Source organism: Chaetodon auriga, chromosome 18 (assembly GCF_051107435.1).
Source record: "Chaetodon auriga isolate fChaAug3 chromosome 18, fChaAug3.hap1, whole genome shotgun sequence".
Classification (NCBI taxonomy): Eukaryota; Metazoa; Chordata; class Actinopteri; order Chaetodontiformes; family Chaetodontidae; genus Chaetodon; species Chaetodon auriga.
The window spans coordinates 15678465-15706131 of NC_135091.1; the positions used below are offsets into that span (position 1 = coordinate 15678465).

The 27667-nt window shown below is 44.0% G+C and overlaps 3 protein-coding genes across 7 annotated transcripts in view; 2 read left to right on the plus strand and 1 right to left on the minus strand.

The window, feature by feature from the left end:
• Positions 1-18187, plus strand: part of phip (PHIP subunit of CUL4-Ring ligase complex) — a 34712-nt gene extending 16525 nt beyond the window's left edge. For 2 of the 3 annotated variants that reach the window (XM_076755780.1, XM_076755782.1), the window contains 24 exons: positions 43-268; positions 1898-2032; positions 3599-3782; positions 3903-4005; positions 4182-4319; positions 5013-5110; positions 5257-5464; positions 5590-5700; positions 5967-6074; positions 7012-7136; positions 7531-7613; positions 7751-7862; positions 9306-9367; positions 9478-9633; positions 10296-10416; positions 10541-10666; positions 10800-10875; positions 11185-11244; positions 11352-11504; positions 12032-12184; positions 12389-12600; positions 12695-12936; positions 13425-13574; positions 13717-18187. In XM_076755780.1, the coding sequence (XP_076611895.1) occupies positions 43-268; positions 1898-2032; positions 3599-3782; positions 3903-4005; positions 4182-4319; positions 5013-5110; positions 5257-5464; positions 5590-5700; positions 5967-6074; positions 7012-7136; positions 7531-7613; positions 7751-7862; positions 9306-9367; positions 9478-9633; positions 10296-10416; positions 10541-10666; positions 10800-10875; positions 11185-11244; positions 11352-11504; positions 12032-12184; positions 12389-12600; positions 12695-12936; positions 13425-13574; positions 13717-14426 (3852 nt within the window). In that variant the 3' untranslated portion in view covers positions 14427-18187. The remainder of the gene's footprint in view (positions 1-42; positions 269-1897; positions 2033-3598; positions 3783-3902; positions 4006-4181; positions 4320-5012; positions 5111-5256; positions 5465-5589; positions 5701-5966; positions 6075-7011; positions 7137-7530; positions 7614-7750; positions 7863-9305; positions 9368-9477; positions 9634-10295; positions 10417-10540; positions 10667-10799; positions 10876-11184; positions 11245-11351; positions 11505-12031; positions 12185-12388; positions 12601-12694; positions 12937-13424; positions 13575-13716) is intronic. The other variant, XM_076755781.1, reaches the window with a different exon arrangement.
• A 152-nt stretch (positions 18188-18339) lies between these two features.
• LOC143336367 (uncharacterized) lies at positions 18340-20640 on the plus strand. 3 transcript variants are annotated; one of them, XM_076756498.1, is made up of 7 exons: positions 18340-18712; positions 18886-19126; positions 19350-19439; positions 19642-19736; positions 19971-20131; positions 20266-20382; positions 20465-20640. In XM_076756498.1, exons 2-7 carry the CDS (start codon positions 19002-19004, stop codon positions 20573-20575), a joined length of 699 nt encoding a protein of 232 aa, XP_076612613.1. In that variant the 5' UTR covers positions 18340-18712; positions 18886-19001; the 3' UTR covers positions 20576-20640. The 3 variants fall into 3 exon arrangements, with proteins under 3 accessions (XP_076612613.1, XP_076612614.1, XP_076612615.1); XM_076756499.1 differs by having other exon boundaries at positions 18937-19126; XM_076756500.1 differs by having other exon boundaries at positions 18340-18580; positions 18937-19126.
• A 357-nt stretch (positions 20641-20997) lies between these two features.
• irak1bp1 (interleukin-1 receptor-associated kinase 1 binding protein 1) lies at positions 20998-22782 on the minus strand. Its single transcript, XM_076756497.1, has 4 exons — positions 22480-22782; positions 21630-21711; positions 21377-21507; positions 20998-21273 (listed from the first exon to the last, which is right to left on the minus strand). Exons 1-4 carry the CDS (start codon positions 22752-22754, stop codon positions 21012-21014), a joined length of 750 nt encoding a protein of 249 aa, XP_076612612.1. The 5' UTR covers positions 22755-22782; the 3' UTR covers positions 20998-21011.
• Between the last annotated feature and the right edge of the window lie 4885 nt (positions 22783-27667).

Genomic DNA, 27667 nt, shown 5'->3' on the forward strand with positions numbered 1-27667 from the left:
AAATGTTTTGCAAGTGAGTAAATGTTCCTCGTTTCTTTTCAGATCGCGGACCAGATGTTCTTCCATACCGACTACCGGCCTCTTATCCGCGATGCCAACAATTACGTGCTGGACGAGCAGACTCAGCAGGCGCCACACCTAATGCCCCCTCCCTTCCTGGTGGATGTGGACGGAAACCCCCACCCGCCTCGATACCAGCGGCTGGTACCTGGCAGGGAGGGCTGCAGGGATGAGCAGCTGATCCCGCAGATGGGGGTCACTTCCTCAGGTACAGAGGCTGAAATCGGACCCTCGGGAGTATCTCTTCTCTTCATGGTCTGCGGGCATGAACTCATTTATAGCTCAACTCTGCTCCGCTTGCTTCTACGCTTCAGATCAGACCCTGGAGGAGGTGACGCTGTCTAATAGCAATTCATCTATCAGCTCATCAAAGACACTTTTGTCAAGCTGATCATACTGCTGATAGCCTGACAGGACCGTTAGTGGTCTTCAAGTGTACTTAATGAGATGCTTTTACTGAAACTACACCAGCATTGGCAATTAAAAGCAGAATTAATAAGGCAGTTTAAAATCTTGGCGAGGATATAAACAGAAACAATCAGTTGTTAATGAAATGCATGAGAAGTGCACAGTGGAGACAGGTGAAAGAGGCAACGCGCACAAAATATTCCAGTTTGTGGCCTTATTCTCAAAAAGACAATATTCATATTATACTGTTTACATGGCTAATGAAAATGAACGTCACGCTAATATTCCTGTGTACATGCAGCCGTGCGCACTCCAATTAACATAATGATATTTAGAACGACAAGACTTTGATTCGTTCAGCCGGCCTCTTGAAAAAATTACCGTTGCGTATTTGTGCAAACCCAAACGTCTGTTGATCAGAATAAGATCTAATTCGGAATATGCTGTAAACATTTCCTGTTTCCTAGTTTCAGATCTAAACCTTAGGTCCCACGACAAGGCGCCAGAAACAGAATTTTTCCACCTCATAAACATAGAGAGAGAGGAAACAACCATTTATAAATCAAACAGATGCTGAAACAGGAATTCATGTCTTTATTTCAAGATGACACGATTATTGTAACACATATTTACTGGTCTCCCAAAAAAAACACACAAAGAGACCTAAGCTCATTACAGACTGTGCAGTTTGGCTATTAACCAGAACCAAGAGGAGAGAGCGCATTAGTCCAGTTTCAGCTGCTCAGCACTGGCTTCCTGTAACAGAATTGATTTTAAGGTCCTCCTCCTCGTGTACAAAGCCCTTAATGGGCTAGAACCAAGCTACCCTGCTAACTCCCTTGTTCAGTAGTTGCCTGCAAGAACACTGTGATCATCTGCTGCTGGTCTATCGGAGGTTTCCAACAACAGCTGAAAGAAATAATCAGTTACTGCCCTGGAACACACTACCCAAAGATATCAGGGAAGCCAGCTCGCTGAATGTTTTCAGAAGAGAGCTAATAATGTATCTCTTCAATGCAGCTTTTAAGTAGCAGGCCTGAAATTTAGTTTTTGTTGTAAATGTTGTATTGTCCTTCTGTGCGCTCAGTTTTTCAGTCTATAGAATAGTGTTAACCTAACCTTGCCCTTGAAAAGTTTTAAAAAGCGTGCTGGTATTGAGGTGACTGTGCAGGATTTTGGGAAAAACCCATTGCCCTATTTTCTTCTTTGAAGTTGAGTGTCGAGCGCTGTGCAGAGTAGAGACTCTTTTTGCTCCCCTCCACCACATAGAAGCTAAAAGGAGTGCAATAAAGCAATGTGTACATACAGATATTATAAAAGAGTCATGGTCCTCTTTATGTATTTAAGCTTTTTACACTTTACTGTCTCTCTTTCTGTTTCTCTTTCACCTTCACCTTTCACCTTTCACCACCTCTCTTCTGTCTGCCAGGCCTGAACCAAGTGGTGAGCGAGCAGGCGGTGGATGGTCCGAGTCCGCTGGATACTATGATTCAGAGGCTGCAGCAGGAACAGGACCAAAGACTGGGAACGAATGACGTCTCTGCCTCCGCCAGGGCCAGCAGAGGTAAGAATGCGTCACGACAGGAAGGTCATACTATTGTAGTGTGGGCAGCTTCTCTGTGTGCTTCACAGGCTCTGCCATTTGCTTTTTATTTCCGCCTGCAACTGGAGGAGCAGCAATGTTATTCTGGTTATTTTAGCTAATCACATGTTTGGAATGTGAAAACAAAATAAAACTGTCTCAGAGAGTTCTGGTCGTCACGTAATACATCAGTGTGTCACCAGTGGGAGATCAGCCTTTTGGCCGTTAAGTGATGAAAACACACAGTAGATCCAAATCATCCAGGTGCTCCATGCTGACACATTAACATGCACTTTGATAAGTAATTGCCTGCATGCAGCTGGCTTCATTTAACAGCAGCCTTTGTAGTAACAACATCATGAGTGTCTTTATTGTATCGCTTTGTGCATTCCATTAGATTTAGTTTTTTTACATGACATGTCATTAAAGCTGTGGAAGGCACTTTGTTTGGCATCATTGAGTAAAAAATCCATAGTAACCTTTGAGCATAATGTAATTCAAGTGATCTGAGAGAAAACTAGACTCCTGTACCTGCTCTTGGCTCCGTTTTCAGGCTTTAGAAAATCTAGCCCATGATGGGAGACTTTTGCCAATCACGGGACATTTCAGGGGTGGGGGCGTTGCTATTGGCTGGTCCACAAATGCAGATGTGCACGCACGTCCCTTCAGATGGTGAAAGCCTTGTCATGCATCGCCAGACCTATCCCCAGGCTTCGTTTTAGTGCCGTGCCAGTGCTGAAGAAAGCGAAAGTGAAAGTCTGATCCAATGGTGGAAAATCCTGCAATTTGTGATGATGGGTCCTATGAATGCAACCGACTCCTTCTGCTGCCGTTCATACTTGTGGGTTTGGTAGGAGCGGATTAGCGGAGTGATGCGAGGCAGCGGAGAGAGAGCTGGAGGGTTTTGTGTGGTGTGTGTTCAGTTGTTGCCTAGTGCAGCTTGAATTCAGCACCTGACACCTGACTGCTAGTTTAAATCATTATTTGTTCTCAAGTCTTTGTCTGTATCTCTCACTCTGAGCTGAAACAATTAGACAATTGACTGATCAACACAAAAACATCACTAATGATGTAATTAATCTATTTTGTTAAATGAATATTGATGTAAGCTCTTCTAGTGTGAGGATTTGTTGTTTTTGCTTTGCTTATGTGATAGTAAACTGAATACTTTTAGATTTTCAAGTGTTGGTCGGACCAAATAAGCAATTTGAAGATGTCACCTTGAGCTTCTGGAAATTCTAGTGGAATACTTCAGTCGCTAATCAGCAATCACTGGTTGTAACCTTTTCCCCATTTATTTTAGAGCTACCAATCCTAATTCGCTCACTTTAGAGATGATTTGAGCCATCTGCCATCACTTTAAGATACTAAGGTGTTAGTATATGCAGCACCTGAGTGAATGACTTACTGGAAGCAGATGGATGAGTCGGTGTCAGCATCCTCATCGTTTATCAAATATGTTAACGAGTGCTATGATTTCCCCCAAAAGTTGATCACTTAAATGCTATTGAGCGCTAATTTTTCCTCTCTGACGTCTCTCTCGCTCAGGATCGGTGGGTTCCCCCACAGAGGTGCACTCTCCGCCCAATGTGGGTCTGCGTCGCAGCGGCCAGATCGAGGGTGTCCGCCAGATGCACAGCAACGCCCCACGCAGCCAGATGGCCACAGAGGGAGACCTGGTGGCCTGGAGCCGCAGGGTGCTGGTCCCTGAGCTGGAGGACGCCTCTGTCAGGTAACACACGCGCGCATGCACACACACACACACACACACACACACAGCTGATTTCACAGAGAAGAAACTGCTTTTGGAAGTGTTAGTATTAGTTCATGACAGTGTGTGTTTACTGTGTAGGAGACAGGTGAACTGGCGTGAGGCTAAAGGGGAGGAGGAGATCAATATTTATCAGTCAGAAAGGAGGAGGCGCACCATCCACTCTCTCCCCAAAGAGAGCAGGGTAAGTGAATTAACACACACACACACACACACACACACACACACACACACACTATTATATACTAACTTTATTGTTCTACAGGGATTTAGTTATGTTTCTTGTTGTTTCTTGTTTCTGTAACTATCGGTATCGCCTGACTTTGCCTAATTTCCACGCTCCATTCTGTGCCGTTCCAGGTTCATCTGACATCGGAGTGTGTCGCTGACGAGGGGAGGAGGAGCCAGGGTAACCATGGCTATCACACCCGTGCCGCCATGGAGGAGACGAGCCGCCAAAGCGCTGAGGCTGCCGATGACGATGAGAGCACCTCCGAGGTAGATTCAGTACTGCCGAGGCCTTTTTTTGTTGTGTGGTAAACCCGTCTTGAAACTGTAAAGCAGAAGTTGGTCTGTGTTGTAGGTACTTTTTTTGGTCTCATAGTTCTGTTCCAGTGATTTCCACTCAGGCAGTAAAATCTTGCAGTGTGTTTTTTTAACTTGAGGGATGTCATTTTTCCAATTTGTGTTGGCTCGTCTAACTTGTTAGGACTGCTTTTGTACTTGTTGGTCTTCTGGTCCAATTTTAGATCAGCTGACTTCATCAAAAACCCTCTATTCAGACTTTGCTAGCATGTTAACCTGTTACTGTCCACTGGTTTGACTCCAGCAATGCTGTGAAATATAACATGAATATGAACATGTTACATATGGATTAGTAGATTAAACTCTTTTGTCTCTTCGCTCTTTGTTTGTTTTCCAAAAGAACATCCTGTTTTAAAACTAATCCAGCCACCACTGAAACCTTAAAGATGTGGCAGGGGGTGTAGCTCTGCTCAGTGCCACTTATCTCTTTATGTCCATCTTGTTTATGTCTGTAACAGAAGCCAGTCTATCAAGCTGATACAAGCACACCAAACTCCTCAGCTCATAAATATGACTGCAACACACAAACTGTTTATTGGTACTTTTCTGATGCCTGATTGATTCTGCTCGTCTGGAGCTCTGACATAAAACGATGTGTGTTTCCAGGGAGAGGTGGAGGTACGGCAAATCAACGGACATTCTTCAGAGGAGGAGAAGGAGGAGGAGGGAAAGGAGCCCTGGCCGGATGACCACAGTAGTTCAAGGTTAGATACATAAAGTATATCACGCACATTCATCCTATCAGCTATCTCCTCCGGATACACACACGCACACGCTGTCTGCGAATCAAAACCTAAGCGCGAGCAGGTGCATCTGTGTGTTTAATCCTCTCTCCGTGATGTATTTGCAGCGACTACTCCAGCGATTATTCGGACTGGACAGCGGACGCGGGGATCAACCTTGAACCGCCCAAGAAGAGTGTGAAAGTGAAAAAGAAAAGCAGCGGCTCCGAGGAGGACGGAGAGAAGAAGAGGGACGGGAAGAGAGAAAGGAAGAAAGAGAAAGCCGACAAAGACGGCGCATTACCAAAGAAGAAGAAGCCAAAGGAGAAGAGGAAGGTTTGTCATGAGTAACAGCTTTTATTTTCCCTCCCAAAACACATTAAAGTTTTGGAGAAGAAAGGAAATGGTACAAAATGCAAATCCTCAAACTGTTATTGAGTATTCCTTTGCGTGTCATTCAGAGGACAGAGCTTCAGGAGCAAGGGCTAACTCTGGAGGAGTGGCTTCCCTCTGCCTGGATCACAGACACAGTCCCCCGCAGATGTCCTTACATACCCCAGATGGGAGACGAGGTACACGCTGCCTGTTCCTGTTACAGTGTCCTCACCACATGTGCGCCCCTCATACCAAAACACCGGCTCATGTTTTACATAGCAACAAGACTAATTTTAGCGGCCTCGTGAGGCTGCGATGGCCATTACACACCAGGAAGCAAGGGGCACGCTGACTGACAGTGTGTTAAGTTGTTTTTTAAGTAGAGTTACTTTCCTGGAAAATACACAAGACGCAGTTCTGTGGTGTATTTCAACTGATGTTTGTGCGTGTTGTTTGCCTGCAGGTATACTACTTCAGACAGGGCCATGAAGCATATGTGGAGATGGCTAAACAAAAAAAGATTTACAGCATCAATCCTAAGAAGCAACCCTGGCACAAAATGGAGCTACGGGTAAGAAGCGGTGTGACAAAGATGGATTGAGGAGTCTCTGAAGAGAGACAGTGCTCTTTAGATGCCGTGTATCTCCAGATTTATATTGTGTCTTTATCTGTGTGAGAAGCTCCTCGTATCACAGCACAGCCAAGTAGCAAAAATCAACACAGTCCTCACACAGAGGGAATACATTTGTACCATTGCATTAATAACAAGTCATTAAAGAACATAAAAATACAAATCACAGTGAGAAACTTTGGCTAAAAAAGAACAAAATGACACACACTCTTCCTCAGCATACACAGCAGCACCTACGAGTCGCTCCGCAGTTTCACGCTACAAAGATGTACTCGTTCGCTGCTGCACACGGCACACACACAGTCTTTAGCTTGCAAACCTCTTCCCGGTATTTCTTCTATATCAGGTGCTTGTCTGGTTTCACTTTAATGATTACTTTAATCCCTTTTCCGTCCTAAAAATATACCCCCGCTAAGAGAAAAATGTCTACAGAGAACAAAGCTTCATTCCTCTAAAATAATCAAAAAAGACCTTAACACTTAAAAGTAGCAGCTCATGGGATTGCATTTGTACTGGCTATATTTTTCATTTGTGTGTGGAGGCAGAAATAGCGATTTGTGTGCAGACAGCAGTCTGTAATGCATGGCAGGCACAGTGTGCATCTTTCTGAATGTATTGCCTGAATGTGTGAAATGCGGGGTTCTTTTTTTTTTTTTACTGTAATTTGAACAAACAGGCCTGGCAACTCTGAAGCATTGCTCTCAGTTTCACTTGTTCTCAGATGGAAAAACTTACTGTAGCATTGCTAGCGCTCTCTCAGCCTACAACACTGAAAATGATACATTTCAACAGGAGATGAAACGTAGTGCATTGATCTGTGTCTAACCTAACAGTGATTTTCATTTGAGTTATATGTGCTTGTGTTTGTGGTGTTCAGGAGCAGGAGCTGATGAAGATAGTTGGCATCAAGTATGAGGTCGGCCTGCCCACACTCTGCTGTCTGAAGCTGTCCTTCCTGGACCCTGACACCGGCAAACTGACCGGAGGATCTTTCTCTATGAAGTAAGCATCCCCATGTGACATGTCCTGTACTTGACAGAACTGTTTTTTTTCCTTCATTTTCACTTTTTTTTCCCATCAATATGCCGATTTTCAGTGTCTGCAGAGTATGAAACTGTTCTCCTCAGGAATCTATGTGCCGCCCTCCTCTGCTAAGTTTAAATATAACATTTTTTCTCATAAATGAATTCTCATCTTGACACAAAACTTACTCATAAAATATTTCATCCAGTTGACTGACAATACAAAAGTAAAGGCTGTCATGGGAATGGCAAACTGCTACTCCAGATTTTATGTGTTTCATCTATTTTCCACTGTTAATGTGGCTGTCTAACCAATTTCTTCGTAGCTTGGTTGCAGTCTTTGATTTAATGTGTACGTTTTTGTCTTGTCGCAGATACCACGACATGCCTGATGTCATCGACTTCCTGGTACTGCGGCAGCAGTTTGACAATGCCAGGAGGAGGCAGTGGAGTATAGGTCAGCCTGTTTTGCCTGAGTAGTCTGAGAAATGTGCAGAATATCAAATAAAAGTCAGATATGTTTTGTAGCTCAGTTTATGAAGGCAGCTGTTCTCTTGTGAAGATCTAAACTGACTGTGATGTGTGTGTGTGTAGGTGACAGGTTTCGGTCAGTGATTGACGATGCCTGGTGGTTTGGGACCATTGAGAGCCAGGAGCCCTACCAGTCTCAGTATCAGGACAGCCTGTTTCAGTGCTACAATGTCTGGTATGATCACAGCTCAGATTCACTCTATTTAAGGCTGCACTATTAAAACTGCAGATCGATCAAAGCGCCACATGATCTCATTTTCACATGATCAATCTGTTGTATTTGCATTTGTGAGGAGGTCCAATGCATCAAACCAAGAGTTCTAATTTCTCCTCCCCAAGCAGCATCAACAAATGACAAGGCTGTGTAAGCCCATGTGACAAACTGTGCAAAGGCAGAGGGGACAGAAAAGACACAAACGAGATCAAAATGAATCAGAGTGAAGGAAATCTCGCTGGCAAGGAAAAGGATGTAGAGTCAGATTGTCTGTTTTCTTACCTTTTTTGAGCCTTTATCATAGAAAAGCTTAGAGACAGAGAGCAGGGGGAAGAAAGAGGGGAAGGCTTGCAACAAAGGGCCACAGGTTGGAACTGAGGCTGGGCCACTGCTGAGGACTCATCCTCTGAACATGGGGCGTGCGCTCTACCTGATGGGCTACCAACGTGCCCCACAACCACACAGCTTGCAAATGATATTTTGCCGTGGTTGCATCGCTGCAGGTTGATGTCAGAGATGCATCCAGCCATCTGAAACGACACAACAAAATACAATGAAACCATAAATGTTGTGATAACCAGCAAAAAGTTTCTGCTCCTCCAGCATAACATGAACCTGATATAGTACAACACTATATATGGAGTTGGGATGAACACATTCGACAAGCAGGTTCAGGGAGGTGACAGAATGAAAACTGTGTAGGGACAAAATGGAGATTGTTTTATGCACAATAGTGCAGCACTAAAAGGGAAATAATGTCCAATAATCTAATTGTTAAAAAGTTGTTAAAGTGTGAAGACCAGGCTCTCACAGCTTGCACAATGGCCACTGTATAGTTGGCCTCTGGGTATTTTTGTGAGTCCAGGGACTGAATGAGTTTCAGATCTGACTTCCCACACTGACAGAATAAGAAATGTGAAACAGTTTCATTAAAATGGTTTACATGTAACAGGGATTTGTCTGCTCGGACAAATTCCTGGCAAGTGTAGACGAATAGCACCTTCTGATTATGCCGCTGAAGCCTCCTCTCACAGCCCTCATTAACTGCACAAACACCTCATGGCTTGAATCGCTCCAGAAACGCAATGAAACAGTCCTGGATGACAGTTTCAATTAGATATTTACAATGACGCAGACTAACACTGCCCTTTGTTTTGCTATTGTTGTGACATTCCAGTTTGAAACATTAATCTGTGTATTGTCTGTTTGAGATACTTTGTGTTGTCAGCATCAAGTGCTCATGGTCGCGCATTGAAAAACCTTGTTAGAGAATGACATCCACTTTAGGCTGTCGGTGCTCGCAATATGTCATCCATGCAAAAAAAAAAGAGAGAAATTACAAACTCGAAGACTCAAAAGATGTCATGATGTTGATGATTCATATCCACACTCTTTCTCACCCAGCTGGGATAATGGAGACACAGAGAAGATGAGTCCTTGGGATATGGAGCCCATTCCTGATGATGGTAGGTCACTCCAGTACACCTACACGACAGCGCACACACATTTAAACTTTCTCTCAAATGTCTTTACTACTTCAACATTTTGATGGAGGTCTACCTCTGTCTCTGCACAGCCACGTTCCCTGAAGAGTTGGGCATGAGTGTCCCACTAATAGAGCAGGAACAGAAGGAGCTGCTGTACGTCCCACTCGACGGGGAATGGGGCTGCCGCACACGCGCAGAGGAATGCGAGCGCATCATCAAAGCCATTGACCAGCTCTGCACGCTCGGTATGATGTCATCAAGCGCCTGTGAAAATAACGTTCCACTCGCGTCATGTAAGCGGCGATGTGAGGTTCAGCCACGAGGGCACATTTCTCGTAAAACAGCAGCAGCAGCATGACCACACAGCATGAGCCGCAGCTCTGAGCTCATCAGCATGAGCTCAGCAGGGCCACGGGTCTCATGTGAAAAGAAATAAGCTGCTAACAGGTTGAGCCACATATTGAGATGCTTTCTTGAATTCCCATTAAGTGATGTAATGTCTTATTAGGCCCAGGCTTTGCATTGCTGCAATCCTCCCAGCGGCAAGCCGGTCAGAGGGCTCCCTCTAGTGTCAGTTCAGGGATGAAACACGCATGAGCACGAAAAGCTAGCACACTTCAATCCCTCCAGATCTCTCCCTGTTACTCCTACGCTTCATGCTGCAGTTGGCTTACAAGACAGAGTTTCTATTAACTCTTGCAGGTGTATCCAAATTTAGGTAAGAATATCCAGAACAAGTGGGACAGTCTTTAGCAAAAGCAACAGAGATGTGAGGTGAATACTTGATATCCAAGTATACAGGTTGTATTATTTGGAAGGAAACGCATCATGTAGACAAGATATCCACCTTTGTTGCAGCAGATGTGTTTCTAGTAATAATTCTCTTTTCATGTATGTTCACCCTAAGATGTGGCAGCACCATTTGCCTTTCCAGTGGACCTCCAAGCTTACCCCACATACTGCACAGTAGTGGCCTACGTCACCGACCTCAGCACCATACGCCAAAGGCTGGTGAACCGCTTCTACAGGTACCTCACATCAGGCTGTGTTTGAGTGCAAGAGATGGCAGAAGACACAGTGTGTGTGTATGTGTGAGAGAGAGAGAGAGAGAGAAATAAATACACCATCAGCACATTTGTATCTGCTTTTCAGGCGACTGTCCTCTCTGATGTGGGAGGTTCGTTATATTGAACACAACGCGCAGACGTTCAACGAGCCCGGATCATTCATTGTGACTACAGCCAAGTTTGTCTCTGACCTCATGCTGCAATTCATTAAGTGAGTATGTTGTCATTGATTCAAAAATCTGTGTGTTGTTTTTGAGATAAGATTATTTCCATGTTTCCATTTTGTCGCACAACATTTGCACTTTAGAAACTTTTCTGCTCTCTCCCTCTTGTTTCTCCTTCAGGGACCAAAGTCTGACAGACCTCATGCCCCTCTACAAAACTATGAAGAAAGCGACCTTCTCCGACTCTGAAGATGAGGTGTGTTTGCACATTTATGTGTTTACACTGCACTTTGTCTTGAAATCGTCACCGTTTTGCTGTAATTAATGGCTGACCGTGATAACATGATTTCTCACTGATCCAAAATATGTTGATGGAATTTGTTTTAAAAAAGCTTACTTCACAATTTCACACAGTTTTCCTCTTTAGTTCTAAAATATGCTGTAAATTGGATATTGCTGCTGCTATTTAGTTACCCCTGAAAAGCAATTTGGAGTTAAATAATAGAGCACCCCATAAAACAGTGTGTGTTACCTTTGTTTAACTCCACTTTTCCTATCTATTTAGGATGATGATGAGGAGGATGAAGATACTAACACCCCTGGAACATCCACAAGAAACCATAAGGTAACATGTCTGACAACAGCAGTGTGTCTCCATACATCCGACACTGCAGTTCATTGTTTTTACTTGATCTTTTTTTCTTTTTTTTTTGTTTTTGTGTGTGTGTGTAGGGTCGTCGGCCCATGCGGCGCCAACTGCGAACCCGACCCCCTTCATACGACCCTCATGCATGGAGGGGACGCTGCAAGGAGCTGTTGGATCTCATCTTTCAGTGTGAGGACTCGGAGCCCTTCAGAGAACCTGTGGACCTGCAGGAATACCCGGTACCTACACAGCGACTTTCTTTATTCAGTATCGTGTGCACGTGAACTCTGCCTTCCTCACAAACACACCTAACTCATCTGGATGTGATCTGAGTTTAGTTTGTTGTGTGTGTTCATTTGCATTTTCCTTTTTTGGTCCTTGAATCTCGCATTACAGTCAGTCAGAGGCACAAATGGCTGCAATTCAGTTAAATAAGGAGTGGTTTTTGAAGCGAAGGGATTGTTTGGTCTGAAGAACAGGCCTCTTCATTCAGAATCTTTAATGAAGTCTAAATCTAATGGAGAAGTCGTGAAGCAGAAACACTGAACACACTCACGGTTTCGGTGGGCTACGGTTCCCTTGTTACCAGAGGAAGGCTGGAATTCTTTTGCTGTTGGTTCAGCTTTCCAGTCCATTCAAAGTGAAACTTGGAGTCTCCCAATACGCTTACGTCTTTACCCTCTCTTCATCTCCTTTGCTGCTTATTGTGCTCTCATCTTTTGAAGCCTGTAACTGAAATGTCCCAACTTCCCTCCGCTTCTCCCAGGACTACCTGCAAATAGTCGAGTCACCAATGGACTTTGGCACCGTTCTCAACACGCTAACAGAAGGAAAGTACCAGTCGCCCATTGAGCTCTGCAAAGACGTCCGGCTCATTTTCAGCAATTCCAAAGCTTACACGCCCAGTAAGAAGTCTCGGGTGAGACACACATGCACGAACACACTGACACACACACACACACACACACACACACACACACACACAGTGCTTAAAACCAGGGTGCATTGAGCTTCATACACCTTGCAGTGTTCTAATATTTTCATGCATTGATGAACACATGAAATGAAATTCTTCTTGTTTTAGTGTGACAGTCGAATCAGTGCAGCTTTGTTGTGTCTCCAGATCTACAGTATGAGTCTGAGGCTGTCCGCGCTGTTTGAGGAGCATGTCAGCTCCATTTTGGCAGACTACAAAGCCATCCACGGCCTGACTGATAAACTGACCAGACAGAGCACTGACAGACAGACACGACACACTACAGACAGACAAACACGGCACGCCATGAAGAGGAGGAGGAGGAGGAGCGAATCTCCAACCAGCAGCACTGCATCCAGGTAGGAAAAGGGACATTTTATTTCCTGTTCTTGGGTCTCTTGCTGCGCATTAGGTGTGATCCTTTTGCATTCTCTCCTCCCATCCTGCCTCCAGCCCAGAGAGGAAGAGACGTGTGTCATCCAGGGTGACTGGAAAAAGGGAGCCATCACCAGCTCCTTCACGACCGTCCTCTCTGAGGCAGAGCGCCCCCCTCAAACAGCCCCCTCAGCTGGTGAATGGGAAGGCAGAGACACTGGCTGCAGGGCGTACACGAAGTGCAGCACGCCATTCTACGCACACTCCACCCTCCTCATCCTCCTTACATAACTCCACGAGCAACACACAGAGCACAGCAGGTGAGACCGCTTCTGATGTCAGTGCACACATAGAGCAACAGTACAACTTGTAGTATTGAAGTGATAGTTTTACAGGAAATACTTGTATTTCTTTTCCTGCTGATAGTTAGATTAGATGTTTGATAGCAGTGTTATGTTTGTACACCAAAAATAAAGTGTTATCTTAGTTGCTTGGCAACCTCGCGGCGACAGCAAGACTGCAGGAAGTTGGTGTGTCCAACCAGGAAGCAGTCTGACATGTAATCTCCTGTAAAACCACAACGTGCAATTTTTACACTTTGGTTTTTGTATTAATTAAATAATTAATGAGCTTTGGGGTGACCATTTCAGACAGAGCCATGCTAGCTGTTTCCAGTCTTTATGCTAAGCTAATGAGCTGCTGGTTTCATGTGGTATTGATTTTTTTCATTTAGCTTTGACAGGAAGTTTATAGACGACATCAAACATGCTTTATTGACTTCCTTTGTTGCATATCTCTTTGCCATCAGCAGAGTCTACTCGCTCACTGAGGGCTCATAACTCTGCGTCAGCTTCAACGCCACCAGCTCCTGAAAAGGTGACACCCCCTCCAGCCGTGGAAAGTAGCAGTGGAGGAAGCACCCGGAGGAAACTCAGGACTCCTGTACGACACACACCTGGTAAGAGAATGTGTCACAGAGAAGTGACCTTGTGATGCTTTGCTTTATGATTCAAGTCATAAAATGCACATTTACCGTCACCTGCCTGCTATTGATATATGTTTTCTTCCTTTTGTCCTGTAAATCAATGCCGCCCCATCAGGCTCTCCCACCACCCCTTCGTCTCAGAGCACAGTCCACCTGAATGGCCACAGTAGTCACGTGACCTTGGGCGTAGGCAGGAGGGGGCGGAAATCCAGAGCGGACCTGCCCGTGAGTCCTCCAGAAGCCACCACTCCGGGGAGCCCTTCCAGACCCCGGGGCCGCCCTCCTGGCAAAAAGAGAGGCAGGAAGAGCAAGCAGGAGCTGGAGGAGATGAGAAACAGTGGCAACCGCAGGAGCTCCACCCCCGACGATGAGCTCGACCAATCGACAGGGGATGAGGGCGGGACGTCTTCCGCGCAGGAAACATCTGTGCTGTCGGACTCTGGCGTGGTGTCGACGCCCAGACGGCGCGGCCGGCCCCGACTGGTAAGAACTGATGAACCCACTCCTCCTGCTGAGTCACCTGAGCCCTCTCCGCTGAGGAGGAGCAGTAGGAGAGCCAACGAGGAGGTCACGCCTCCTCCCCAACCTGCTCCGCAACGATCCAATCGCAAGGAGTCTCCAAAGGAGGAGGCAGGGGATGGGGCAGGAGGGTCGATGCGCACACGCAACCAGGGGCGAAGGTCTGCCTGGTACATGGAGGAGGACTCTGAGGAGGAGCAGAGGCAGCTGCTGTTTGAGGACTCATCAATCACCTTTGGCACCTCCTCAAAGGGACGCGTCCGCAAGCTGACAGAAAAGGCCAAAGCCAACCTGATAGGCTGGTAATGGAGACAACAGAACAGACACACAGGATGTGAGGAGGGGGCTGGCTGCTCTGACAGAGAAGAAATCTGGCTGAGATTTCTTCAATCGTGCATTGGAGGAGCGGGAGGGGGCCTAAGTTGAGGAGGTCGTGCTCGGTGTTGTATGCATTTATTGTGCGCGTATGTTTGTGTACGTCCGGGGAGCCGCAAATCCAGCTGCTGCTATCTGAAGCCGCGGCTGTGGAGAGACACAGCAGCACATTTATCTGTCCACTCCTCCTTCCTCTCGGCCCAGTGAGCACATTGCTACGGCAGCCGATGGCTTTCTGACGACGCATGATCATTTGTTCCAAGTCCTCCGACGTTATTGGTCCATGTTGGATCCCACAGGAGCTCACCGACTCCTACGCGAGTGGTCTCATGACTGTCCTCCTGTCCACTGAACCACTCTGCACCGCCGTCTGACCTTAAACACTGTTGGTGTCAGACTGGGCAAAACAGTAGTCGAACAGAGTTTTAGTACTTGAAAAATTCACGAGGAGAGCTGGATGTATCTTGTCTCACTCTTGCTATTTTTGAGGACTTTTCAAAAGTCTCTGCTGGGTAAGTCAAAGACGCCCACTGAGCTGAAATTGTTAGGCCTGTGATGGATTACAGGCCGCTGGCCTGACAACATCTTTCGCCCCCTTCTTCATTGTTCCCGCTCTTTTTTTATACAACCCCCCCTCTGCTTTTTCTAAGATTTGTACGTGATGATCAGCTCTCTGTTTTCGGAAGTCTTACACAACCTGAGCGTGTCCGTCTGCGCTAAAATACCAAATGGTGTACCTTTGTTGGTACTGTAGATCTGTAGGTTTTGTTTACCGTTGATGTGTGTGGGTCTGAGTGGGTGTTTTTTTTTGTTTGTTTTTTTTTTTGCATGTTAATTAGAAAGAAAAAGCATCTCTTTCTTTTCTAGAAGCTGTTTTTACTGTGAGGAGGACAAAAAGGATGCATGAGTGAAAGGGGTCATTTATATGTCTAGATAGATCATGTTTCAACACGTCCTCAACATTAGCAATACCTTGTGCCTTTATGTCTTTGGTGTGTGTGTGTGTGTGTGTATGTGTGTGTGTGCGGGTGTGCGCGTGCATGCATGTGTCTATAATTGTGCTTGGCCTCTGCCCTGCAAAGTCCACGTGCCTGTATGTGTACGAACTAAGTCGTGACTATGCGAGTGTGTGTAATTGAAGGAGCGTGCGTGTTTTTATAACACAACTGCGTGTGTCATTCTCTTTCAGCGTACAAACAGTGGCATACGGTTTGATCGTTGTGAAACCTCTCAAAGAAATGTATTTATAGCAGTTGAAAAAAGACTTTACTGTTGTTGTAAAACCATTATTCATGTCAATATATTATCCTATAACCAACCTATTGTCAGTTTATACCGAAGGTACAGCCAGTGGAGCTTTGGGTGACTAGCTTTGAGATGCACTTACCACAGACCGGTTATCAATGCAGTTGTATGGAGTAACCCTGTGTATTTTAAAATTGTTACCATATATGAATTGACTTTTTAAATGTTGATATGTTTCTATGGTGACCACACACACATCCACACACAGTAATTCTGTCTCGCATGTTCTAGCACCTTCTCGCACCTGGAGCAAACGGGATCAAGCCAGATCAAACTCGATCGGATTGATTTTGGACGAGAGAGCGACAAGTCTTACATCATCTCCCTGATTGTGTGCCTTTGCTATACTGGCATATTGAATCCTCGGTTTCTGCTTTTGGGGCCTTTTCTTTCATTTCTTTTGGTTTCGGTTCTTGTCGCTGGGTCTGGAGAACTGGACTTCGGGGACGGGCTTGGACGACAGGCTCGTACAGAGGGCTTATGAAGAGAAAAGACTGAACAGTCCGACTGGAAACAAACACACTGTGTCACTCTCTGTCTGTACACACAACTAATGGACCGACTCTACGAAGATGATGGCCTCCTCTGTCCTCATGCTTCTGTTTTCACCCCAGCACAGAGCAACTGGATGCCAAAACCAGCCACGCGTGTTGTAGGTCCGACTGGGGCGAACTGGACGGTAGCATCTATAAACACCTGGCTCGTCTTTCTTGTGACATATTATTGAACATGTATCTCATCTGTTTATCATTGTTTTTGTTGTGGGTTTGTCAATGCCAAATTCTGTCTTTGGGCACTGAAGTTTATGAACATGGCTTTTGAATGTGTTTTCTTTTCTGCAGCAGTTTTACTGTCTCCGCAGTGAGTGTGCTGTCAGCATTTCAGTGGTTAGATCTGTGGAGTTAGAAAGGTGTTTTATACTCCTCACACTTCTTTCAGGATACAGTTAATAACTTTTGTTTCTTTCAGTCAGTCTGGTTTATATTTACACCACAAAAGATTTGTTTATATTGTGTATATGAAGAGTTTTATTCCAGATTGAGACAGCCTGAAACACTGACACCTTCCTCCACAAATGACTGTCGGCATGAAAATAATTATTGTTGGGGTTTCCATAGGAAGCGAACGATCTTTGCCCGCAAAACTATGCACTTTGTGTGCAGAGATAAACTCTTCATAGGCACATAATGGTTTTGGATTTCTTTTTTTTTTCTATCTCAATCACAAATAATCATATTTACTTATATGCACAGATTATCATGAGCAGAGTGTGGAAACGACATTTTAGAGCCCGGCTTCTCAAGCGGTAGGGGATGAGCTCACTTTTAAACACAATGTTTACATGAGCCGACTTAAAAAAAAAATACAGTACTTGAGAATCCCAGATGTTTGCTGGATTTTGGCTGTTTTTAATCAGGAATGGGCGGTGGCTAACATTGCCATTGGCCTACTACACAGCCGCCATTGTATCTCCAATAATAAGGGGATGGGCTGGGATGTGCATCATCTTCCCATCATATCAAAGTAGACATCAAACTTCTTCGTTCTGCTGTTTCCACCTCTTCACCAGATCACCCATGCTACCTGAATTTATCAAACCGGTCAAAGTAAAAGAGCTGATTTAGTGTTGCTGGTCGGGTTACCTTCGCCATGTTAGTAATAATGTACGACTAATCATTTTAAAGGGGCCTTAAGAGCAAGTCACTGGCGGTTTATAAGCAAGAATTGGCTTTATTCATTCATTCCCTCTTATTTCCCATCAGCCACAGTGCCCCCAGTGCTTCAGAGCGTGGACCTCATTAGGTTTTCTGATTTAAGTTGATTTTTATTGACAAATTCTGAATCACTGTCTCAGCAGTTCAGATCAGCCCTCTCACTTTACGGGAACCTGCACTGCATTTTGGAGCTTGTGTACACGTACATTTACCACGGGCCTGTGCTAAAGTGTGGCAGAGTTGTGCTGGTTGTGGCCTCTGACTGGGCATCACAGCGTGTGGTCAGAGGTTAAAGGTCACTGTGTGTGTGTGTGTGTGTGTGTGTGTGTGTGTGTGTGTGTGTGTGAGAGAGAGAGAGAGAGAGAGAGAGTGAGTGTGTGTTTGTGTGTGAGAGATGGAGAAGTGGCTGCATGTGAGCCACCATGAAGCATTTTGGGATGTTTTAAGTTTTAAGGGGGCGTGGGATGGGAAAGAACAGAACGGGAAAGGGAAAGGGGGTCTGTTTCACGTGAACTGATCGATGAGGATGTCTTTTTGTTAGTTTGGATACTTTTTATATATAAAGGAATTAATGCAAAAAAGAAGCATAAGGCTAGAATGTATGTGTAGGGGAGTACTGCTGTCCTGTTAGTTCATACCAATATTTTAAGTAAATAAACAGTTGTGTTTCCATATCCACTTTTCCTTCCTGTTGTTGATTGTCATTAACGAAAAGTGCTCTTCCATTCACAGGATGTTTTCAACCTAAATTCTTGTCAGTCACAGTAATCAGTTTGTTCTCTAAAGTAAAACAGAATAAAAATACAGTGCTGTAACGCAACCTATTAAAAATAACATGACAGAGTCAATCATGTTGAGTAACTGAACTGAACTGTCCCACCTTGCGTTGCCACGGCGGAACTGCGTGTGAGGCACTTCCCGTCCGGAGCACTCGGGCTCGGTTCCTCCTGACGTGGCGCGCCGCTAAAGGCCCGCCGGTTCATCCGTGGGCCGCGATGATTGGGCAGACTACCAGTTTGACATGATTGCACGGAAAATGTAAATACACAGGTGTTGGCGGCATGGGTACGTGTGTGCTTTATGTAAATAAAACAGAAGTGAAACTGTGTCACACGGTTCTGGATTTCTGGCGCAAACACAGTCTAGGGCGCAATGTTTGGCAGATAGTTGGAGAAAGATTGTGGCCTTTAATAGGAGGTAAGAGTCAAAATTACTAATAATAACGAGCTTTGACAGTCCCTTCGTTTATCTTGCATTGTCGCGACAGTTTCTGTGCCGCCATATGTTGTTTACATCAGCGTTTTACTTCCTTAAAGTTGAACCATATTGACTTTACGCCCGCTAATAAAGCTTTTAAACGTCTCGCCCAGTTCACAGAAGGCGCTCTGAACTCGGTGTGATTTCTTTCACATCGACTATAGACTGGTTAAGACTCGGCTCCTCCACCTGACGCGCCTGTCCGGCTCCAGGTGACCGCCGCGCAGCCATGCCTCAGCTGACGGCCACCGCCGCGCTGCAGCTCGTGCTGCTGCTGTCCGCGGTGCCCGCGCAGTACTTCATCTGCAGGTGGAGCGGCTCCACGGCGGCGCAGCGCTATCACGCGAGCACACGGTAGGATCCGTGCGTAAAGGGCCCTTTCTGTTCCATATGTACGTCAGTGCATCGCTCATGGACTTTGCATGTAAAGTTGTGAGAATTCTTTAATAAATGAGCTTCATTTCATTCACATGCATCAAATTCCAAAGTGTACAAGTATTACAGTAAAACTAGTGCGTCCCTAAAGGTGTTATCTGTTGTTTTTGTCTATAATTAATCAATAACCATGGTGTTTCAGGTTGCTTCGAATTTGGAAAGAGTGGAGAACATTTTACCTTAATGGCACTGCTTGGATGGACTGGGCAAGCCAGCAGATGTCCAAAATCCAGTGAGTATGGGATGTTTGCAGTTAGAAAGACTGTGATTGAGACACTGTATGTTCATTTGCATGATCCTTTCCCATCCCTCCAAGCACTTCTTACAGGCCCTTTCGAGGTGAGTTCTAATGTTTAAATTTCTGCAGTACGGAAACACGCACACACAGCTTGCTCTCTCGTCTGTCAGACTGACAGCGTTTTTGCTTTCCAAAGGTCTTTGGTTGGCTTGAAGCAGGAAGAGCAAATGCTGCAGGAGTCACTTGCCCTAGAGATCATGATGTTTGACAACGACCAGGGATTCTTTGGAGGTTTGTGAGTATTTTTCAGGAACAAACAGATTGACATTTTACTTATTATCTTAGGAAAATATTTATTATTATTTTCCTCACTTTGATTGTACTGTTACGTAGAACAAACCCCCAAAGCACAGTAGGCAAGTAAATACAAGCTCTTGCAACATTAGTGATTGTCTTTTTGAAAGATGGGAAATTACCTGGGGGGTTTAATCTTAATGCAGCACCCAAGATTCTCCCTTCCTGCAGCCTCCAAGATTGTGCGCAGCCCTCGTCCTCCATATGTGTTTCTGCGGGTTGGAGAGGTGGTGATGGAGAGGAAAGGCCATATGGTTGGAGTGGTGGTGAGCTGGGACACTGAGCTGCGTGCCCCTCCAGAGTGGGTTGACAGAATGTATTCCGACTCTGAGGTGAGCAGCCACAATGCTACACACCACTGCTTCCTGAAAGTCTTCCTCTCTTCATTAACTGTTTCACAAGCTCATGGACATTTTCTAATTAGCCAGTCCTGTGACTGTGTGTGTGTGTGTGTGTGTGCATGCAGGACACCAAAGCAGAGAATACTCCTCATTATAAAGTGCTGTTCAGCGGGCCTGGACCCTCCTCTGTGATAGTTGGATACTTGCCTCAGACACAACTGGAGCGCATCACCGGGATGAGGGTATGTACTGAAAATCACAGCACGCAAACACACAATGTCACACGCATTCAGTACATCTTGGACTCACTGTTGATGTTTCTAGCCGGACATTCCCACCTTGGAGAATTACTTCACACATTTTGATGGGGAGCGGTTCGTCATGCAGCCCTGGCTCAGAGAGCTCTTCCCTGAGGATGCGCGTGAAGATGACTGACTGCTCGGCTGTGACGTGTTTTCTGTAGAAATACTGAGCTGGTAGTTGTAAAGGCCATGATATGCGCAGATCAATCAAATCCCTCCTTGCTGGATCTCGGTGTGAGGGTGTCTTTTGCAGATGTGGAGTAACAGCTCTCAGTTGTGCAACTTTTATTTCTTTGCGATGTAAAAATATACAGTATTTTGATTTGATGTGCCAGAATGTAAAAACAGATTATTGCCTGATTTTTAAATACAGATTTGAATGGCTGAAGTTAAGTTAAATGACAACAATTGTGTTTGAAATCTATTTTTTCCATGTAGTTTTTGTGTTGGCTGAGGTAGAAAAAAACCTTGAAAATTTGCACTTTTGTTCAGCCATTACCACTCAGCAATAAAATACTTTAAACTGTGACAGTCCGCTCTTTGGTTCCATGCCTCAGTGACAAATGTCTTCAGACTTTTTTCCTGCTTCTGTCTCTGAGGCTGAAAGACACGGACACCCGTGAGGAGGCGGTGATTGTGGGTGTACTGGGGAGGTGGGGAAGCAGCGTGGCACCTTGGCGTCTGCCTCCATCGTCTTCGTCCTCATTCCTCCACTCCCTTGTCTCCTCCTCTCTGACCAGTAGGGGAGCTCCCAGAGTTTGCCCCAGGAGCTGACTGACTTCACATGCCTTCTGCTGAGCGTTTTCAACTGCTGAGACACACGCACGCCGCCTGGAGTGCAGACAAACACACACGAGATAGAATGGCTGCATTTAATCAAAATAAGGAGTCGGTCCAGATATGACAGTGCTGCTGAGATGTGTGTTTTTTATACCTCATTTGACTCAGGCATTCAGCACTGTGGTAGAACTGCGGTGCCCCAACACAAACACTCTTGTCCAGCTTCTCCAGGAGGACACTACATACTCTCTCCATCTTCTCAAAATCTGAGAAAGTGACCGTGACCTGCGGGAAGATTTTGTTTCACTGTCATATGCAGGTGAGCACACATATATCCTGCAGGGTCAGTGACAGGTTCATGGCATCGTGACACACTTGGATCACTTAGGTTTGTCCAAATACTCCACCTCTGCATCCATGTGATACTGGTCTGCCTCGCGGTGGAGAAACCTCCTCACTGAGGTGTCTTTGTCACCGACGCCATGTTGTCTGAAGAATGGATGAATAAAAACATAATACATCCACTGCAGTCGAGGTGAAATGACCTAATGTACTTCCGCAAAACATACATTTCACATGAATGAACAGTGCGCATAGACAGTAATAGAAACACTAATTTTCCTTCCATACAGCTTCCATGCTTAACTATTGGTTTGTCCATTACTACTATTATTAGAGTACTTGTTCAATCCTACTACTAATAATACATTAGAGCTACTTTAATGCTTCAGTGGAAATCCATGAGCAGAGTACTACTCAGTGGCACTACTACCACTGTACAATTTTGAGTTACTTTGCATGTGTATTTCCATTTCATGCTACTTTATATCACACTTTTTAAGTCCAGTGCATTTTATTGACAGCTTGAGTTACTAGTTTCTTTGAAGGTCAACTTAAAACCATTAAACCCATTAAAATGCTTGTACCTTAATGCATCAGTACTTATCCACATGACCCTCTGAAATGGACAATTACACTGACTACTTTCACCACTGATATTGTGAGTACACTTCGCTGTTAACTTGTGCACTTCTGCACAAGCTAACCTATGAATGCAGCACTTGTACATTTGATGCCTCAGTAAACAGTAACGCTAATAGTTGGCACTTTCACTTTTCTCACAGCGACCTAAAGTTAGCTGCAATGTTAACGCTCTAACGTTAGCTTACAAGCTAGCTTAAAGTTTACTGTTTTACTGGAAGGAACTCTTCCACTAGTACTAAGTTAGACAGTTTGGGTTTTTCCATGTGTTTTCACCTGACAGCTTGTAAAATGTATTCCAGTCGCCGTGAAACGCTGCTGGTCACCTCGTTGACTGACTCTTTTCTGCTGCCCACACTGACCCGGACCGACACTCGGTCCGCCGGGCAGCAAACCTCCGCTGTTCCGGTGACCTGAACCTCCCTCACCCGGCTGCTGGGGCTTTGACGACTGACTGCTCGTACTTCGACTCCCTGCTGGTTCTCATTACCGTCTAATTCCCGAGCAGCTGCCGGTAGTATGGCAGCGAAGACTCTGCTCTGGTTGTCCATGATAGTAGACGCGAACCAACTTCCCGCTGCTATAGCGATAGGCGAAATGCTTGTCGGGATTTGTAGGCTTCTGCTCAAAGAACTACAGATCTGTCAGATCCTGCCTGTTTAAATGAGGAAGGGAGATTTGTAAGAGGACTGTTGGTAACAAAGCACACATGTCAGTACTAATAATTAGTATAAATCATTAAACTACGACCATATAAAAATGCAAAGTTAATTAGTTAATTTTCAGTTCATTTTTGGGTCAAAAAAAATCTTTGAGCTACATTATTCAGTTTTTACATTGTTTATGTTTTTGCACAGTGTTTACTGTTCATTTGTTTATACTTAACAAATGGCCGACTTCCTATTTGGCTTCTGACAAAAATAATATATCTTTGATCTATGTTGGATGTTTTTGAATTTAACAGCACATTTACTGCAAATTTCGGACTGAGTGTAATGTGATTACATTCTTGTTCCACTACAGAATCGCGAGCTTGTGATCACGTGATCTGCGTCCCCTATTTAACACTTGTGATTCGTTCCCTAATTACCTGAGTTGTGACGCATGCGTGAAACACTCGGTTTTCAAACAAACAACTAACGTTTTTAAATAAAAATGTCTTCAAGAAGCTGTAAATCGCTGAGTTTTGTATTTTGTGGAATATCCCCAAGTTTGTTCTTTCACATAATTGAGGTTTAATCAGCACCTGAATGAATTGTTGCACAGGCTTAGCGTAGCTAACGCTAATATTTAGTATGACGGTGGCTCGAGTTAGTTCCCACGTTGCTGATTCATCTGTTCTCCGACCCCAAACATGACATCCCAGGTAATTTTCTTCACTTTTTAACTCTCTATTTATTGACTTTATTGGTTCATTTGAAGGTCTCAGTGCTCAAGTTTTGTTCTGATCCTTCTTTCCCAGCTGCTTACTAAAAGGAATGTATCTAAAGCTTTGGAGAAACGACTGACAAGTACCTGCAGCAGGTAGGTAACTACACCTGCTCCAAACACAAACTAACCAGCAGAAACTCTGTGTACGCACACTTTTTATGGCAGACATGTTGGACATTTTGCTCGGACTAGTAAAAATATCCATTTAGAAAAAGTCCTGTGCTTGTCCATGTGGTTCATACACTTTCGTGTGTTTATTTCAAACTTAAAATTACATGCTTTCTCCAACCTAGGAACAAGGCAAAGTTTCCATATTTTGCCCATCTCCAGCTCATTCTATTCCAATTACCTACATCTGTAATTATATATTGGAGATAGGACACATTTCCCAAGGTAAAAAAAGAGAAAGAAAAAATATAATACAAAAATATAATACACCACTAGACATTATTGTAAAAATAAATAATAAATAATTCATCCCAAGTGAAATTTTAAATACTATAGAAATACATTTTCAGCTGTTGAACTTAGTAGACTTACCTTCTTTTAAATCACTGCACAAAATGTACTTTATACAGAAAAACCTGTTTTTATTATGCTCTCTTTAATCAGGTGTTAAATGTTCGCTTGTTTGTTTGTTTTTGTACATGGCTCACTATTTTTTCTGCCTCTACAAACCATTTTGTGGCTGTTTTGAAAAGCCCATGGCCTATATTTAGTGTGAACCTTCCTAAGTCAAAAGTCATACTTTGTGCCTTATGTTTGGCTAAGAGCTGTGAGTGTATTGTTTGTGGTGTGGACTAAAGCTTTTCTGTGCGAAGGTACAGTGTGAATTAAATTCTGTTAAAAATGCATAACTCCACTGAGCAGTTTGATTTACAGTGTATAGATGAGTGTATTAGTAGCAGAAGTACACTTGAAAGCAAAGAAGGCTTCCTTAATACTTTTCTGGGCGGTGGTGGTGGGTCAGGAGACAGAGCAGGTCGTCCTCAGCTTCTCCTGTCCAAGTGTCCTTCGACACTGAACCCCAAATAACTCCTGACTGTCATTCCAGTGCCTTGCACAGCTATCTGTGTGTGTGTGTGTGTGTGTGTGTGTGTGTGTGTGTGTGTGTGTGTGTGTGTGTGTGTGAATGTGAACGTGAACGTGAACGGATGAATGAAATGCAAATTGTATAAAAGCAGCATTTACAATTTTTTTAAGTTTACCTCCAGGTGTGTCATCAGCAAACATGATATTGTTTCATATGAAGCAGCACTATATGCATATTATCAGTCACTCTTAACAGTCAAAGCACTATGTGTGTGTTATGGTTTGGGTTAGTCAGGATGCCTGTTTGGCCAGCAGATGGCAACCAAGTATAACATAATGGTACAGTATAAACTATAGGCATGCATAGTCTTCAATGCACCAGTGTAAATACTTCTGTAGTCACTTCTCTTTGTATTATTTAAGCTTGTTGCCATTTTTGAGAATAATTCAAACTATCAAATGTTTATTTTAGTAATTCTGATAATTGGAAGAAGAGACTAATAATGATATTAATAACAATGATAATAATGAATTTCAATAATTTATTTCCTTACAGTTTATCATATTGTGATCATCAATTACTTACAATACACTAATAAGTTAGTATTGTATTTGATCAGTGTCCTCACATTAATTTGACTGTTTTAAAGCAGTGTTTAAAAGAATGAAGTGACAAGGCAATAGTAATAATATTAATAATAATAACAGAATATGATAAAGGAAATAGTAGCAAAATACTAAAGAAACACACTGTATCAAAATAAGCAAAATTAACCTTTATTTTCAGTGCACTTGAAATCAGTGAAGAAAATTTTCCTGTGTGTGAAGACAGGGCTTTGTGCCTGGTGTACCTCATTAATGTGTTAATTTGGAGGCCGTGTAAACTGCAGTCTCTCCTTGTACTGCAGACCTATTCTGTGCCCTCCTCTTTCATTTGTCGAGAACATTTGGGAGCAGCGGAGATTTGATCCGATTCTGGACGCCGGTTTCTTTAAACAACAAAGTTTGTTTGGTTTCCCTGGAGTATTAAACTGTGAAACGGGCTTTATAATCACAACCTAAAAATACAAGGCCGTATTTGTTGTTATTGTCTCTGGTTTCGCCGGTCCCCCGGTATGCTCTGTGAAACTCTAGATCTGATGCGCTGCCCCAGCCAAGAAAGATGCAGCCCTGTACAACAGGCGACGAGAGAGAATGAGCGAGAGAGGACATCCCGTACCGTTAGATCCACATGGAAGTCCAAAGCTTTTTCCTGGAGTGCCCTGCAGACCGTTTTCACTCATCTCCGAGCTGTCTCACGTCTCCCCTCACTCTGCTGTGTCCCCCTTTCCCCTCGTCTGACCAGAAAGATGGCTCCCTCACAATGATTTTAAATGCTTAGAGCAGTATAGTTGGGTGCCGTGATGTTGTGGTAAATGAAAGTGGTGGTAAATTATTTGTTCAGTTGGTGATCATCATAAGGTTACCAACCACTTACATAAACAAGAATCCATTTTACTCTGAGAGCATTAATTTTTCTTTCCCCCAATGTTTATATAACTACCTTCAGTTTAATAGCGCTTAATGTGATGCCTGCCATGAAATTATGTTGTAAAGATTTATATAAACCAAAAAAAAAAAGCGTTGGTTTGCGTGAATGAAAAGCTGGGTAAACTGAATTGAGGAGGTTTTGCCCTCCACTGTGTCCCTGGATGTTGGGTGAAAAGGGTCTGGGGGTCCTGAGATGGAGACTGTGGCCACTTAGGGAAAAAGATTTGACTGTAATGGTCTCTGAATCAGTTGATGTCTCTCTCGCTCTCTCTCGCTCTCTCAGATGAAGTAATAAAGTTAGCTGTGTTGGAGGCCCTCCATGTCTCTCCATAGACCACAATCAAGGCCCATGCAGTTTTATTGCAGTTTTATTTTCATATTGTCCAAGAAATCTCCAGACTCCCTCCTGTGCCCGTTGCCATAAATCGTATATTTTGACTGTATTTCTTCCACTCTGCGTTTTTTATTTATGGGTGAAGGCGATAAAACATGCAGCGTGCACTCTGTGTGTCCACAGCTGTCATCTGTCTCGGACTTTATTGTAAAAGAGAGAGAAAAAAAAAAGTCAAGTTTCATTTTTTATTTCCCGACACAAATCTCCCTCCCTGTTAAAAACAGATGCTGATAGAATGAGAAAACACAATAAATGGAGATTTTCAATGTTTACGTCTCCAGACTCTTCGGATGAACAGTTTTATTGGTTATAAAACCAACAGTATTCAGCTCTGTTTAACAATAGGTTCAGGTGGTGATCATTGTTTCATCAGCAGGAGGTGTTCTGAACTCGTGGGCTAATAGTCAAGTCATAACTCGAGCTGCAGATTCTTGGCCATTAGATGAATAAGATGAACAATCTCTGTGTTTGACTCTGTCATTATGTGATTTGGCTTTCATAGTTTTAAGAAAAGCTGAGTTTTAACAACTGTGTAATTATAGCATGAGCGTAAACAGGGTCATAACATTTCTACACTATGACCTGCACCAAGCTGGGTTGTGTATGATTAAAAAGGATGTTTTGGACAAAAGATGATGATGCTGCAGCCCTTTTTGTTTTTTTTCTCGTCCGTGCACAAGGGGACTGAGTATGAGATAGCACTGCTCTTAACTCCTGCCTCAGCTGTAGCCTTGGCTGTAGCCAGGCTTTCAGAAAGTCTCGAGACCGCCCTCTCAACACTGACAATTATGACCAGAAACCAAAAAGACGCTCTTGGATTTTTCATATTGTTTGTACTCACTTAACTGTTAAATTATACTTTCTCCGTATTATGTTTCTCAACATGAAGGTCTAAATGGTGTTTCATAGCATTTTATTTTGTTGGCTTGAAAGTAGCCAGCCTAACAATACTGGAATTGGTTTATGAAATGTAAACAATGGCAGTCTTTTTAATTGTGGAAAGTTAACTCAAGGAAATAAGAAAGACATGACCTCAGTGTCCTCAATGGCAGCTCTGGCCCTCGCTGCTGTGGAGTC

What these genes read in the sequence shown, in the direction of transcription:
- irak1bp1 (XM_076756497.1), bottom strand. Translation starts at nt 22,754, where the DNA reads ATGGACAACCAGAGCAGAGTCTTCGCTGCCATACTACCGGCAGCTGCT. An exon ending in TACATTTTACAAGCTGTCAG is followed by an intron (nt 21,712 to 22,479) that starts GTGAAAACACAT and finishes TCCATTCTTCAG; the next exon opens with ACAACATGGCGTCGGTGACA. An exon ending in AGTATCACATGGATGCAGAG is followed by an intron (nt 21,508 to 21,629) that starts GTGGAGTATTTG and finishes ATCTTCCCGCAG; the next exon opens with GTCACGGTCACTTTCTCAGA.
- LOC143336367 (XM_076756498.1), top strand. Translation starts at nt 19,002, where the DNA reads ATGCCTCAGCTGACGGCCACCGCCGCGCTGCAGCTCGTGCTGCTGCTG. An exon ending in GAATGTATTCCGACTCTGAG is followed by an intron (nt 20,132 to 20,265) that starts GTGAGCAGCCAC and finishes GTGTGCATGCAG; the next exon opens with GACACCAAAGCAGAGAATAC. An exon ending in AGCGCATCACCGGGATGAGG is followed by an intron (nt 20,383 to 20,464) that starts GTATGTACTGAA and finishes TGATGTTTCTAG; the next exon opens with CCGGACATTCCCACCTTGGA.